Raw genomic sequence first — 15712 nt, forward strand, 5'->3', positions numbered from 1 at the left:
CATACATCATCAACTATAGTTTCAATGGCATGGACTCTATGTAAAATCTAAATATTGCAAATATCTATTCGATCTCTTTGATTTTCGAGACCGCTTAATAATACGTACCATGGAAGAAAAACTGTTGATATCTGATCCAGATCACTTGAAAATTTTGAAAACTAAAAACTAAGAAAACGAGAAAACATAGTATAAATTTCTCACTTCAAATTATTACTTTCACATTTACTATTTTATAATTTTATATCAGTAACCAAATATTAAAATTTAGGGAGTTTTAATGAAACACTCCAGGTACTATTACTTTTAATGAAAATGACATTTTTGCTCTAAAAAGTTACTCTTAGTACTATTCACTTGCAACATATTTTTGTCTTTTTGATTAAAACTCAAAGTTTTCAAACCATTATAATGAATTTTCCTTAAAATTTAATTTCGTAACAATGAACAAACTCGATTAATTGATGCTTTAGAACTTCATAAAAAGAATTCGGAGAAAATTTTATTCTTAAAACGACAAAAAATTTATAAAAATCCTAATTTAAAAGAGTTTCTTAACATTTCTTTTTCTCAAAAGTTGCAGCAGCAGGATAAACATAAGAAACAAAATAGGTAAAGGTCATGTTGTCCTTTTACAAGTGCATGGCAGACCAAAAAGCCCAAAAATTATAAATAAATAAAAAATAAAAAAAAGAAAAAGAAAAAGAAGAATCAATCAACCAAGGAAGAAGAAACAAAAGGAAAGAGTGGGTCCCACTAGCCACACGTACGGCTGAGAAGAAAAGGGGATGCTGCCCTCTTTTTATGGAAGAAAACGACAACTTGCTCTTTCATGATGAAAACCAAACAAAAATGAATTTGTTAGTCATGTTCAAAGAAAAAATTAGTGAGTGGGCACTGTCGTCCATGTCAATGTGGTACACTAAAGAAAAAATAAGGGAAAAAGATAAGAAAACTTTTATTTCAATTATTAACATGTGGGGCCTACTAATATATATCATGTACTATTGTGATAAGTTCGGAAAAAGTGGCATGTGATATATGTTCACACTAAACAAATATATATTCTGAAAAGTTTTAAAAGTTAAATGGCTAATCGAATTCAAGGTAATTCGGTACAACAAAATTCTTAAAACTCTTAATCTATCTTGAAATTCAATGCTACCTAACATTTTAAATCTGAATAAAAAGTTTTTATTTTTAATAACCACTGGCTACTACTGAAATTTTATAAAATAAAAACAAACTTGCTAGAATGATGCATAATTTTTATACAGGGTACCGTTGTGGTGCGATCCTATAAATTATCACCCTAGTTGAAATTGACCTTCTAAACCATTTTTTGGTAAATTAACCCCCTGAACTATTTAAAATAAGTCACTAAACACCTTGATGTTAGATTGCCGAATCAATTATGTCAAATTGAAGTGTAAATTAGTCATTTCATTATCAATTGTTACTTATAAGCTATAATCACCAATAAAATTTTTGACACATGGACACAGCTATAATGAGATACATTGTCATTACACATTATTCTATTTTCAAATGTAATAAATTCACTGGTGATTATAATTAACAAGTAATAATTGATGAAGGAAAGGCTAATTTTCCTTTGAATTTGACAAAATAGTGGATGAAATCTACTAACTAGGGGTCAATTGGTTGATTTCAAATTGTTTAGGGGGTTAATTTACCAAAAAACAGTTCAAGGGGTCAATTTCAACTTGAGTAATAGTTCAAGGGGTCAAATGACAATTTACTCTTTTATACATAAGTGAGAGATCTTAAATTGAATTTTTGTAAATAATGAATTAAATATTAAATTGTTAATAGCCTATTATAAGGATTAACCAATCAATTATATAAATATAAACTAGTGCAAACAAAGATGTTGTGTGAATATGGGATTTGGATCCATCCAGATTTAAATTATGGGGATCCTAGAGATCATAATATTTAAGTTGTTCATCGTACATTGTACTGTCAGAAATCATTTTGATTTTTTTAATTTAAAATTGAACACAAATAGTACCTAAAGAAAATAGCCGAATGATATACGATAAATGATTAGGATGTGAAGAACCCTATAATTCCTACAAAGAAATTCCAGAGAAAATCCTCATCTGTGAATATGTGTTTTACAATAAACTTGAATTACATCAGTTGTCAGATTAATTTGGTTTCAAAGGGGGCGTGCCGCATGCATCTTCTTTTACAGATTTCCAGAGAGCTCACATTGACTTTGCAACTGACAACTAACATGTGTGCATCTTTACACTGTTTCAATGAGTGACTTCAAAATTTTATGAAATATTGTTAACAAATGCATTAAGGGATGTAATCAATAAATACTCAATCATTATAAAACTGACACTATTTTCGGAAACTAGCTCTGCCCTTACCATCTAAGCAGCTTCACTCGAAGCTTGTTTGCTACATAACTAAGGAACTAATGGACACAGAGAACCCACCGCAAGTTTTGCCCAACGGTTATGTCTACAGCTCTAAGGTTCGCTTGCATTTTGCAAGTACTTAATGTTCTTGGCTATTTAGTCTTGAAATATTCTTCTTTAACATGTTTTGGCGGCAGGCTCTTGAAGAAACGGCAAGGAAGAATGATGGTGAGATTACTAGCCCAAAGACAGGCTTGATCTGCAGTTACACTGATCTGGTGAAGGCATATATATCGTAAATCTACATACCATGGCCTGTTCAGTCGTTCTGGTTTGTTATCTATTTATACGGGAATTTGTAGCTGTTATAATGTCCTGTGCTATCCGTACATAAATCCTCCCCTGCCATATTGAGTTCGGTTAATAAGAACTATGCCCCGGGATCGATGCTCTACTCTTACTCTTGTATTCCTCTTGGGCACTCGAAAGTTGAAACATGCATATAAGCGTAGATTACGTTTCACACTTTATTTTCATGTTAAATTTCTTAATGGTGAATTAAATTATTTGGCATTCATTGAACTGAAAAGCAGGTCATTTCAAGATGAGTAATTTTACAGTTATCATCTTTGCAACACTTCTAATAGAAATAAGATTAGCTAAGACAAGTGTGTCTCATTTTTATTAAAGAAGTGTTACATATATCGTATACAAAATATGGTAAGTGCATGATTCTTGTTTCAAGATGTACGATGGTAAGTCACATATTTATGTGATCACGTTAAGATGTTTAAACGATAAGTTGTTTTTACTTTTTAAGTTTTAACTGCAAACCATACACAAGTGATAAATTATCGTGATGGTTGGTCTTCCTTTTTATATCACAGCATATCTACCTGAATAATTCCAAGTTTCTTAATATATTGGTCTTGTCTGAGACAAACAGTGAATATTGAATGTTACTTTCAAGCGAAGACTTGGAAAGAAGTTGTCTACAGGTCCAAATTAAATAGCAATTTGCATATTACACATTGGTAGTTTTATTATTACTTTCTTTCCTGTCGTTTTGGAGGTTTGTCAACTAGCAACAATCAACCGGCAAATAAGGGATTGAAATCTTTATTTGCTTTTGATGCATCATGTATGATCTCATCCGATTATTGGAAGACTTGTTAATTAAGTTGATCTATTGGCAGTAAAACTAAAGGCTCATTTGGTAAATACATTTAAATGATCGAAATCGTTTTAATAGAAAATGTTTTTGAGTTTAAAAAACGTTTGAAGTGTTTTCTGCTAAAGCACTTGTTATGAGCTTTTTGCTGGAAGCATTTCAAGTGTTTTTTTAGAATTAATTTACGTTTTTACTAAATTTAGTTTCAAAAATATTTTATCTAAAAACGCTTTTAATCATTTAAAAAACATTTGCCCTAAAATTTGTTTTGGTTTGAGAGATTATTAAAAAAAGATTTAGGGAAAAGACATAGAATTCTGGATCCATCCTTAAATTCAATACTACCTGATCCTCAAATTCAATGCTACCGAACGCTTTAAATCAAAGAAATAACCCCTAGCCACTAAAATTTATAAAAAGAAAAAACTTGCTAGAAGTGGTTTTAGACATACTCCAACTTTTAGAGTTAAATTTATTCTAACTTATTCTAATTCATGTGCCAAAAATGAATTTTGAGTTAAAACTCATTTTTAGGACAAATTTTGGCTACAAATTGAGATTGGGTTAGTGGGCTGGTCCACTAAGATCATCTCTAACCGAGGGTTGGCCAGATGACTCGTTGTAGCTCTCTAGTCTTCTAAGATATTAATATTTTAATGAACAGTATAGAATCATATTTGCCTTCGTCTCCAACCGATGGCCAAAGGGTTAGATGACTCGTTTTAGTCATGTCACAAAAAACTGTCTCCAACTGAGGGCCAAACATAATTTATTTAAAAACTACAACTTAAATGTTGTTTAAGTTTCATGTTGTTCAATGTTTTTTTATGTAGTATAATTTTTATGTTGGTTAATGTTATTTAATTTTGTTTCATATTGTTTAATGTTGTTTTATGGTACTTAATTTAATTTAATGTTGTATAATGGCTTAGGAAGTTATAGGGAAAAAATAGAATTAAAAAAAAATATGAAACAAATTTTATGAAATAGAAGTTATAAGAAAAATGGAATTAAAAAAAAATGAAACAAATTTTGTAAAATAAAAGTTATAGAAAAAAAATAGAATTTTAAAAAAATGAAAATTAGAAGTTATAGAAAAAAATTTTGTAAATAAAAAAAAATAATAAAACTGTAAAAAAAAAAAAATCAAAACATTCATGTCGGTTTTAACTGATAGGATTTTCATTTTTTCTGGCTATCCCTTTGGCCCTTTCAGATTCCGTGAGACTCTCTCAAATTCCATGAACCCTCTGATCCTCTGGACCCTTCAGTTGTAGATGGCCTAAGAGTGAGTGTGCCCAAAAACTTAACTAGACTCAATGAGTGACGCACTAAAAAAACTTGGCCAGACGCAAGGAGTGACGTGCCCAAGGTCCCACACTTTCTCAAAACATACAGCCCTAGGTCCACCCACATGGGCATGTCAGTAGTAGTTATGAGGTTGTCAGCCGCCCATGTGCAATCCCAATTGCATTATTTTGATCCGACGACATAGATTATTGGACAGTTACCAACCGTCTTGATTTAAAAGTATTTAATTTTAAATTTATAAATACATTAAATTCAATACGTGAGATCTAATATGATTAAATCTAACAAAAAAAAATAAAAATATAATGATCTAAAATTAAATCAACAACTAAGTGCAATGCTTTTTTTCGAGAAAATGGTCGGTTTAATGATTTTTCATTATATATCGAAATCTAAATGTTTTTAGATTAAAACGTTCATAAAAATTAAATTAAGATAATTTACGTAAATTTTATTTTTAAACTAGTTAATGGACATAATTTAGCCTAAATTCATTTCTTAATAATCTCGGGCTAAAAATTTAACTAGAAGGGTTGGATCAGAAAAAAATAAATTTTGGGTTAAAACCTCAATTTTCTAAGTTAAAAATTTAAGGTTTTAACCCAAAAGTTGAAGATTTGCAAATAGCAAATTTAATACCAAATCATTACTAACTTATTGTATTATTTAACCAACCTATTTCTTTAATATAAATGTATTAAGAATCAGTTATATAAAATTTGGACTACTGCACAGATAGATGTTGTGTGAATATGTGTTGTACAATAAACTTGGATTACATCAGTTGTGACTATGATTAAGGTGTTGACTTTCTTCACATACGTTATGAGTTTGAAACTCATTGTCCAAATTATTATAATAGTTTTGAACCGTCTCAACCCCTTAATAATAAATAAAAAATAAAAAAAATTACATCGGTTGTAAAAAAAAATGTTGCATGTGTGCACTTTTACCGTGCATTTAGAAGAGTGACTTTAATTTTTTTTTTTAAATAGACTAAATTTGCAAAGTAAATGACATGTTATCAAGAAAAAATGAGCACATTAATCAACATTTAAATAATAATTTAATCATAAGCTTTTATGTCATTTAGTTTACAAAATTTAATCTTCTTAACATTATCCTTTTATGAAATCTTAATTGCCATAATGAACTCTTAATTTATTTCCTATGTCACACACTTGTTTTGGATCTGATCCGTCCCACAATAATCCCAATTGGTGAGAAAGGAAAATAATTTATTTATTTATTAGAAAGAGTTTTCGAAGAAAAACATTTTTTTACTCATTGATATCTTATTTGATGTAATAAGTGATATGTACATTTCATATCAAATTGTCAATTAATAAGGATCTAATTAAATGTTGATTATATGCATCGTTTGTTACATCATGAATTTGCCCAAGGATTTGCTGTCCCGAAGTGAATGTCCCGAAGTGAATGTCTCGTAACTAATATTACTACACATGTCTTTACAGAAACCAGAGGTCCAGAGTATTCACTCCGTTAAATACTATATCAAAGTATAATTAAAAATAAAATAGAAGATTAATTTGATAAAGTCCTTCTGCCTTTAAAAGTCTGAAGGCATTAAATTTCACCCTGTCGTTTTCCTCCTTATTTCTTCAGTCCTCCGCCGCCGCTCGTCTTGATCTCAGCGAGCAATCTCCTCTCCCTGTCTTTCCGGTCTGCCGCCGCCACCGCAGCCGTACTACCAAAAAATGAACCTCCTTTCCATGTCTCATTACACAGCCTGGACTCGATTGCTTTAGCAACGTCATAGAAGTCAGCTATCGCCGGACTTGATACGGGGTGTTATGCTCTGAATCTCTTGCGAGCTTCTCTATCTTTGGTCACCATTTGTCCGAAAGGCCCAAACGAGAGATTTCTAGAGATTGGGTGTGAACGGATGCAGATAAAATTCATTCTTGACAAATTATTGGATTCAATCTAAACTTACAGGTTCCAACTTCTCAAAATTGAAGAATTTGAGTTTATAAGAACATGAGAGTTAGGATTTGCAGACATGCTTAAAAAGCAAATTGAAACACTTTTGAGGAAGAACACAGGAACTAGTGCTTGGATCAAGACGAGACCGTCGCGGACTGAAGATATAAGGAGGATACTACTCGATCAAATTAATGGGTTTACATTTTACTAGGCAGGACTTTTATGAAATTAATCTCTTCTTTTTCTTTTCTATTTTTTTTATTTTTTTAATTATACTTTTATATAGGATTTAACGGTGTGAATGCTCTGATGGTGTAAAGACACGTGTAGCAATATTAGCTAGGAAACATGGAAGGAGACACCCATTCCGGGGACAGCAGATCTTGGCCCATGAATTTAGGAAAAAAAAAATTTGGGTAATCAATTCTCAACAACACCAAGTCCATGTATATAATTTTTTTTTTTTTTTCGCTATCTAGTCATATAATTTATAATTAAAACTAACTTGCGATAATGAAATAGAAAATAAATAAAATTTGAAGTCAATGAATTATATAAACCGTGCAGAACTTCTCTACTTAAACGTCAATTGGGTTCTACAAATTTGAGATCTCAATTTTTGGTTTCAAAGGGAACTTGCAAATTTCCAGAGTTGTAGCTGCAAGATTCAGTTTCTGCCCAAAAAACGGAAAAAGGTTTGAGCTATGGACATGCAGAACCCGAAAGAGAAAGCTAACTCCGAAATAGCTTTAGACATGCAGAACCAGAAAGAGAAAGTTACAAGGTTAGATGTTTTTTAAATCTCTGGAGTCTGACATGTGAATTGTATTCAGAAATCACCAGGGCTGAATAAACTTTGTATCTAAACATGTAATTATTCCAACAATGAAAAATCTAAATATCCAATAGGCCAATTTCACATGTTTAAGCATATTTAATTACATAAAAGCTGCTATCTGATAGACACATTAATATATATATATATATATATATATATGTTTAAGCATATTTATTTATATTTCCTTGTGTTTTGTCCAGTAATAATCCTGATTCAAGTTCCAAGGACATGAAGGAAGAATCTGAAGACAACCATGAATGGAACATATTCTCAGAGAAGGTGGACGAGATTCCTAAAAAGGAGTCTTTCCTTAAAAAGTACTGGGAAAAGATATTTGTAGCATCATGTTTGTGTGGTGTTTTAGTGGATCCATTATTCCTTTACGTTCCAATAATCAAAGATGATGTAAAGTGCCTGTTTTTGGATCGGAAGTTGGAGATAGCCGCCGTAATTTTAAGATCAGTCACCGATCTTTTCTATATATTGGACATTATCTTTCGGATTTATGGATTTGAGAACTATTCGGGTTTTATCAAGCAACCAAGCAGGTTTCTACGTTCATTACTTACCCGGAGATCTTGTGTGCCAACGATATGGAACATCTTAATCGACATTTTAGCCATTCTCCCCCTTCCACAGGTAACTATGCGAATCCCCCTCCCCTCATGTTGGAGTTAATTGATTTCCCAATCTCTCTATTTGTTTACTTGCGGCGGGGTTTCCATGTTACCATCTTTTTTTCATTATTAAAGCATGAGAAATTATTTTCTCCATGTTAGGATATATAGCCAGTCATGCTTCTCTCAAAAACACTTTTATTCTAGATATAATTAGATGTAAGTCCATTTACTGACTAAAAAGTCATTATATTTTTAAACTTATGCTTTGTAATAAGACCCATAAATCATAACCGTTAAGGAACTAGGACAAACAAAAAATTAGAGTTCACTACCAAACCAAATGTACAAATCAGGTTAATTTACACAATAACTCTAGAAATTCAATATGCAAAACAAAAAAAGGTTTTTATCACAAATGGTCCTTGAAATTGACATTCACCATCAAGATAGTCCTTAAAATTGAAAATCAATCAATGTAGTATCTGAAAATAGGTGTCGTAAATCAACGTGATCCTTCCGTCACAATTATGTTAAAAAAAAAAAAACCAGTTAAGTGCTGTTATGGTACATAAATGAGCCCCATAAGTCCTTTTTTTTAAATTTTTTTTTCCCTCACAAATGGGATTTGAAATTGACTCATGACATCAAAATGGTCCCTCAAATTGACCCGCGACATCAAAATGGTCTCTGAAATTGAAAATTGATAAATGTAGCCCCTTAAGTAGGTGTCTCAAATCAATGTAGTCATTCTGTCACAATTCTGTCAAAAATTCTGTTATGTACTGATGTGACACATAAATGAATGACACAAGTCTAATTAAATTTAAAAAAAAAATTACAAATAGGCTTAATAATTTAATAGTTAATAAAAAAATTGTCAACCAAAAATCCAGTCCTGCAATCACCTCCGATCCCAGTTCACATTTACATACCGCCTTCACTCTCTGTTCTCTTAAAAAAAAAAAATCTCAATACACTCATCTTTACACACTTCGACACCCTTTACCGAATTGAATTTGGATCGAGATCACATTTGGTGACTGCTTGGCCCATTGGCAATGAATTTTGGGACATCATTGTTAACATTTAGGCGATCAACATCTTCACAACCTTAATTTTAGAGAGCTTGTTTGGCGCTTCCTTGGTGGTTTAGTGATGCAAAGAATGACAAGGTTTGCCTTGAGATAATGAGGTTATAACCGAGATGCCTCCATTGTTGGTTGAAAACTATTTCCACACCCCCTCTTAGGCCTTGGTTAAGTCTTGTACCTTTGAGAATTTATGGAAGGGAGCTATCTTCATAGTAGGTCCTACTATAAGAAAAAGAAAATTCCATTGTGCAAAAAGGTATTTAGACAACTTTTTAAATTAATTATTAAACCCATATCAGCACATAACAAATTTTTTTTACAGAATTGTGGTGGAAGGATTATATTGATTTGTGACATCTATTTTCATTGACTGCATTGATTGATTTTCAATTTCAAGGACCATATTGATGGTGTGGGTCAATTTCAGGGATCATCTTGATGATATGGGTCAATTTCAGGGATCATTTGTAATAAAAATCCGTAAATCTTGTGGGGCCCATTTATGTGCTACATCAGCACTTAATGAAAATTTAAACAGAATTGTGACGGAAGAACCACATTGATTTGCAACACCTATTTTCATGGACTACATTGATTGATTTTTAATTTCAAGGACCATCTTGATAGTGAGAGTCAATTTCATGGACCATTTGTGATAAAACCCAGTCCAATCTTTGAAATTTGGCATTTCTAACAAATCAAATCTTTAGCAAGTGGCCCTCTACCACAGTGGTGGAGAAAAGTGTCGCCCTTGCACCCGGCGTGCGTTCAAACCCGGTCGACTATCTAATATGACAAATCTATTGTTTGACCAAAAAAAAAAAAAATCAAATCTTCAAGTTAATTCCAAATGGTAACATTCCAAGTTGGAGCCTGAATTAAAGATGATGGGCATTCAAAAGAAGAGAAAGGTGAGAGAAACTGTTTCATAAGAGTGGCACTTGAAAGAAAAACTTATGTAAGGCTTAACTTGCCACTAGACATAGCTACGTGGCACTACCATCTACTCAAAATTTGCCACTAGACACAGATCGTCTGTCAAAGACTTTAAGTAAAGAACAATTGAAGGAGAATCATGACTAACATAGATTCACATTATTCTCTTAGGACACATTTTGGTAGGTATAGACGGCGCAATCGACACATAGACCGCACAACCAAAGACGTGGATATGCGAGATGCCAGGCTCGTATCTAGGTATCAACTGAAGTGTAGAATAAGGTTGGGTCGTGACTGGCCTTAAGCGGACCAAAAGAGGGTACGCCAAAGAGAGAGACCAGAGAGATTGTTGAATGCATTTACACAACCACAATTAAGAATATTCATAACACAACTTGGTATATATATGAAATTAAAACGGCTCAATATGCTTAATATCTTAATTATTGATTTACAAGTTTATTATTGATGATAATTAGATTTGAGTGTTTGTAATCAATGTACGTTATCCAGGTAGTAATTCTCATATTCTTTTCAAATATGAGGGACTTGAGATCTTTGACTACAAGGATGTTTATCATGAACCTTTTTACTCTGTTACAATATGTGCCACGGGTTCTTCGAATCTACCTCTCATGCAGTGAACTGAAAAAGATTCCTAAAGACGGGATTGAGCAGACTCCCATATGGATTAAAGCTATACTGAATTTCTCTATGTACATCATTGCCAGTCATGTAAGTCTCACTATATATTAAACTCCTAAAAGTTTTATTAACTGAACTCCTAAAAGTTTTATCAAAGTTTGCTTAAATAAATTAACATTTAGGTTCTTGTTCATTCATTAATGGGATCTGCTTAAATGGGAAGATGAATCCCAGTTGGAAAACAGTTGTGAATTTGTCTGTTGTTTATTTTATATTGTTTGACCACTTTTCTAATATACGTGGATGTCGCATACATAAGTGGAATCTACATACTTCTATCAAATAAGTGGTTAGCAAGTGTTACACAAATAATTTTTTTCATCCGATCTAGTAAACTTTATTAATACTACTTTTTTTAAGACCTGTAGACGTTATTTAATTTGTTACTTTAAGTGAAGTTGCATTTAATTTTTGTGAATATATATATTTTTTAAATCTTTTCTACAGTTTGATCTAATTAATTAACTTGTTGATTATTTAGGTATTCGGAGCCGTATGGTACTTTTTTGCTATTCAACGAATGATAGATTGTTGGCATTCTGCATGTCAAAAAGAAGATGGATGTGAGAGAAGTAGTTTTGATTGTCATGACCATCGCACATTTAGAAAGATCAAAATTCTAAATGAGTTATGCCCTATAAATCCGTCAGACGCAAAAATGTTTGATCTTGGCATTTTTACTAGTGTTCTTGAATCCGGCATAACAGGATCAACCAATTATTTTCAAAAGTTCTCAAACTGTTTCTGGTGGGGCTTACGAAATTTGAGGTTGGAACATTTTCTCTTGTTTGTTTAGGCATATATATAAAGCAGAACCGTGGCACCACAAAAAAAAAAAAACAAAAAACAAAAAATACACAAGTTTTGACGAAAGTCTTACATGTGGGGATGTGGTGCTCATATGTTTTGCTTAATGAGCTCTTTTTGTAATGCAACTCATATGTTTCGTAATTCCAAGAGGATCTTCATGAATTGCTTTTAATTACTATATCTATATATATTACCATGTTTCTTTATCTTCCGGAATTCCCATGCTAGAAAAATGGTTGCAGACTTTCTTACTTAGAATAAATTAAAAATTAATTTATAACTTCATTTCATTTTTGCAGTTCCCTCGGTTCAAACCTTGAACCCAGTATAAATGGATGGGAAAACCTTTTTACGACTTCTATTTCTATAATTGGTTTGCTCCTGTTTTTATATCTCATTGGAAATTTGCAGGTTTGTGCCGAATCTTTAATGTTATAATTTTGTCTTTTTTCTTAATTACATGGATCGTTGGTTAGTTTTAAATTTTAATTAGGATTGATAAATAACTAACTGTTAATTAATCACGTAAAACGCGAGCTGTGAAGTAATGAACTGACCATCTATGTGTTGGTTTGGTTGCTGTGGATAGATGTATATGCAATTTGAGAATGCAAAAAGAGAGGAGCGTAACCGCAAGTTGCGAGTGACAGAAAAGATGGAACAGATTGGTCGAGAAATACAGTTGTGGTTATTTAAAAATGGCATTCCGACAAAGTCGCATAAGGAGATGAAGTCGCAGGTCAGTGAAAAGGTACAACAAGCGATTGAAGGGAACATGGATGTTAATTTGGATGATGTTATCCCCATTCTTCGCTCGGCGTTCCAAAGCCGTATAAAAAAATGTACGCCTGTGACTAAGCTCAAGCAAGTAAGTTTCCTCGATCCAAGCCTTGGCCTTAGTTTAAGCTGTAGCTTTGCCATATGTGACAAGATTTATTCAAAGCATCTTTGATGGGAACTGCAAAATGCTTTTATTTTTATTTTTTTATTTTGGTAAACAATGCAAAAGTTTTAAAATTGACATTTTACATTTTGGTTTGCCAGAAAATTCTATTGAACGGATGTAAAATACGCATTTTGGCTAAAAAAGGTCAATATGCAAATTTACATTTTTTATTTATTTATCTTTTTTACATATTTTAGAGATGAACACTACCAGTCAAAAAGATAAAACTAAACTAGATCTCAAAATTATTTCTCTCATTGAAATATGATTAATATTATATTTTTTGAGAATGTAAATGTGACTTTTACATCTCAAATTTGCATATCTCCATTAAAGATGCTTTTGCAAAGTTTAGGGGCTGTTTTATAATCACATTTTATTTTTTTAGTGTTCATTATTGTTTGGTACTCAATTTCCCATAAAGTGAAAACTAAAAACCAAAACCAAGCCAAAATTTGAAAATTGCAAAAAATTAGTTAAGTTTGATCCACACCTATATAGGCTATATAATATTATTGATACAATCTTAATTATATAGCTAACTCCATCTTATTTACATTTCTTACTATTAATAAGTGAAATCCCATTTCTTATTTACACTCGATGCACATTGAAATGCATCTTATGTACTAATCACAGGTGTTTAGTGGGCTAGATGAAATTATGTTGAAAGAAATCTATCAGCATCTTAAGCCTAAGAAATTTAAGAAGAATGATATCATTATTGAAGATGGTAAACCACTCAAAGCGATGGTCTTCATTGTGGATGGACATGTAGACATTGAAAAGAGAAATTCAAATGGTTCTTGTAATAATTCGCAACGAGGTGCAGGAGAATTATATGGACAAGATCTTCTTCTATATGGATCTCGGTCAAATGGGGAGTATGCTAAGGCGTTTGGTGATGTTGAAGCCCTAGTTATCATGGCTGAAGAAATAGAGAATGTACGCTCTAGATTTGAAGAGCATATCCACAAGTTGCAAGAGAAACGAAAGACAGAACAGCTCCGTCGAGAAATAGAGTTGTTACTTACAAATGGCATTCCGACAAGGTCGCATAAGGAGATGAAGTTGCAACGTACAAAAAGTAATTGAATCGAACATGGATGTTAATTTGGATGATGTTCTCCACATTCGTCTCTCGGATTTTCAAGGGCGTACATTTTTTTATACGCCTTTGACTAAACTCAAGCAAGTAAGTTTCCTCGATCCAAGCCTTGGACTTAGTTTAAGCAGTAGCTTTGCCATATGTGAGATAAGATTTATTCAAAGCATCTTTGATGGGAAATGCAAAATGTTTTAAAATTGACATTTTACATTTTGGTTTGCCAGAAAACTCTATTGAACGGATCTAAAATACGTATTGTGGCCGAAAAATGTTAATATGCAAATTTTGCATTTAAAAAAAAAAAATCTTTTTTACATCTTTTAGAGATGAACACTACCAGTCAAAAAGATAAAACTAAACTAGATCTCAAAATTATCTCTCTCATTGAAATATGACTAATATTATATTTTTCGAGAATGTAAAATGGAATGTAAATGTGACTTTGACATCTCAAATTTGCATATTTACATTGAAGATGCTTTTGCAAACTTTAGGGGTTGTTTTATAATCACATTTTATTTTTTAGTTTTCATTTTTGTTTGGTACCCAGTTTCCCAAAAAGTGAAAACTAAAAACCAAAACCAATCCAAAATTTGAAAATCGTAAAAAATTAGTTAAGTTTGATCCACACCTATATAGGCTATATAATAATATTGATACAATCTTAATTATATAGCTAGCTCCATCTTATTTACATTTCTTACTATTAATAAGTAAAATCCCATTTCTCATTTACACTCGATGCACATTGAAATGCATCTTATGTACTAATCACAAGTGTTTAGTGGGCTGGATGAAATTGTGTTGAGAGAAATCTGTCAGCATCTTGAACCCAAAAAATTTCTGAAGAATCATATCATTATTGAAGGGGGTAAACCACTCGAAGTGATGGTCTTCATTGTGGATGGACTTGTAGACATTGAAAACAGAAATTCAGATGGTTCTTGTAGTAATTCACAACGAGGTGCAGGAGAATTATGTGGACAAGATCTTCTTCTATATGGATCTCGGTCAAATGGGGAGTATGCTAAGGCGTTTAGTGATGTTGAAGCCCTTGTTATCATGGCTGAAGATATGGAGGGTATCCGCTTTAGATTTGGAGAGCAAATTGATGCTTATGAACATTATTTTCATGATCACAAATCAGATATGAGCACAGGTCAAAAAGTAAAGCGGAAGCGAATTCATGACATTTAGTTAGTCCTCTAATATAGATTAGCCAATCATGTTAGTGCTATGTGTATGTAATCTGTTAGTTTGTTGTATTCGGTTTGAGTCATGTTAGTGCTATACTAGGCAATGCTGCCCGTGTGTTGCTGCGAGATTAAAAATTGTGTTGATCACTATGCCTGAAAAATGCAGAGATAGTTGAAGAAAACAAGAAGATAAATTTAGATATACAAAACACTGTAATCATTCACTGCGGTTCATTATCTTCACCCAATTTTCAACTGGGACCATCATTTGTACACAAAAGATTTGAAAATGCTAGACTAAGTACATGCATAAAATATTAGTCAACCTAGATTATACAATTTTTGCCAGCATTTAGACAGAGAGCATTAGAAAATGCCGGCCTATGTTCATGCAAAAAATATTATTCAACCTAGATAACAGATCAGGACCAGCATTTAGATACAAAATATGAGAATTGCTAGGCTAGTACATGCAAAAAATATTGTCTAACCTAGATTAGAGAGAGTTATTTACATACCAAAAAAATAAGAGAAACATTGTTCGATACATGTAGATTAGAGGTGCGAAAATAACATCTGTTCAAAAGGAAGATTCAACGTTCTTTGTGCAGCAGAATGGACAGGAGAAAGT

General features: G+C 32.2%; 1 protein-coding gene, 1 long non-coding RNA gene and 1 pseudogene across 3 annotated transcripts; all 3 read left to right on the plus strand.

Moving 5' to 3' along the window:
- The first annotated feature begins 2391 nt into the window (after positions 1–2391).
- On the plus strand, positions 2392–2917 carry LOC137733566 (uncharacterized). The gene is made up of 2 exons (XR_011068495.1): positions 2392–2512; positions 2594–2917. It is a non-coding gene; the product is annotated as an uncharacterized lncRNA (long non-coding RNA).
- A 4435-nt stretch (positions 2918–7352) lies between these two features.
- LOC137733567 (cyclic nucleotide-gated ion channel 1-like) lies at positions 7353–15281 on the plus strand. 2 transcript variants are annotated; one of them, XR_011068496.1, is made up of 8 exons: positions 7353–7612; positions 7867–8305; positions 10830–11051; positions 11503–11789; positions 12131–12242; positions 12421–12699; positions 13417–13972; positions 14754–14972. XR_011068496.1 is itself a non-coding variant. In XM_068472702.1 (8 exons), exons 1-8 carry the CDS (start codon positions 7533–7535, stop codon positions 15080–15082), a joined length of 1905 nt encoding a protein of 634 aa, XP_068328803.1. In that variant the 5' UTR covers positions 7353–7532; the 3' UTR covers positions 15083–15281. The 2 variants fall into 2 exon arrangements, 1 of the variants encoding a protein (XP_068328803.1); XM_068472702.1 differs by having other exon boundaries at positions 13417–13678; positions 14859–15281.
- On the plus strand, positions 9457–9586 carry LOC137735779 (U4 spliceosomal RNA; annotated as a pseudogene).
- Positions 15282–15712: the final 431 nt, after the last annotated feature.

This window comes from Pyrus communis, chromosome 5 (assembly GCF_963583255.1).
Source record: "Pyrus communis chromosome 5, drPyrComm1.1, whole genome shotgun sequence".
In the NCBI taxonomy this organism is placed as follows: Eukaryota; Viridiplantae; Streptophyta; class Magnoliopsida; order Rosales; family Rosaceae; genus Pyrus; species Pyrus communis.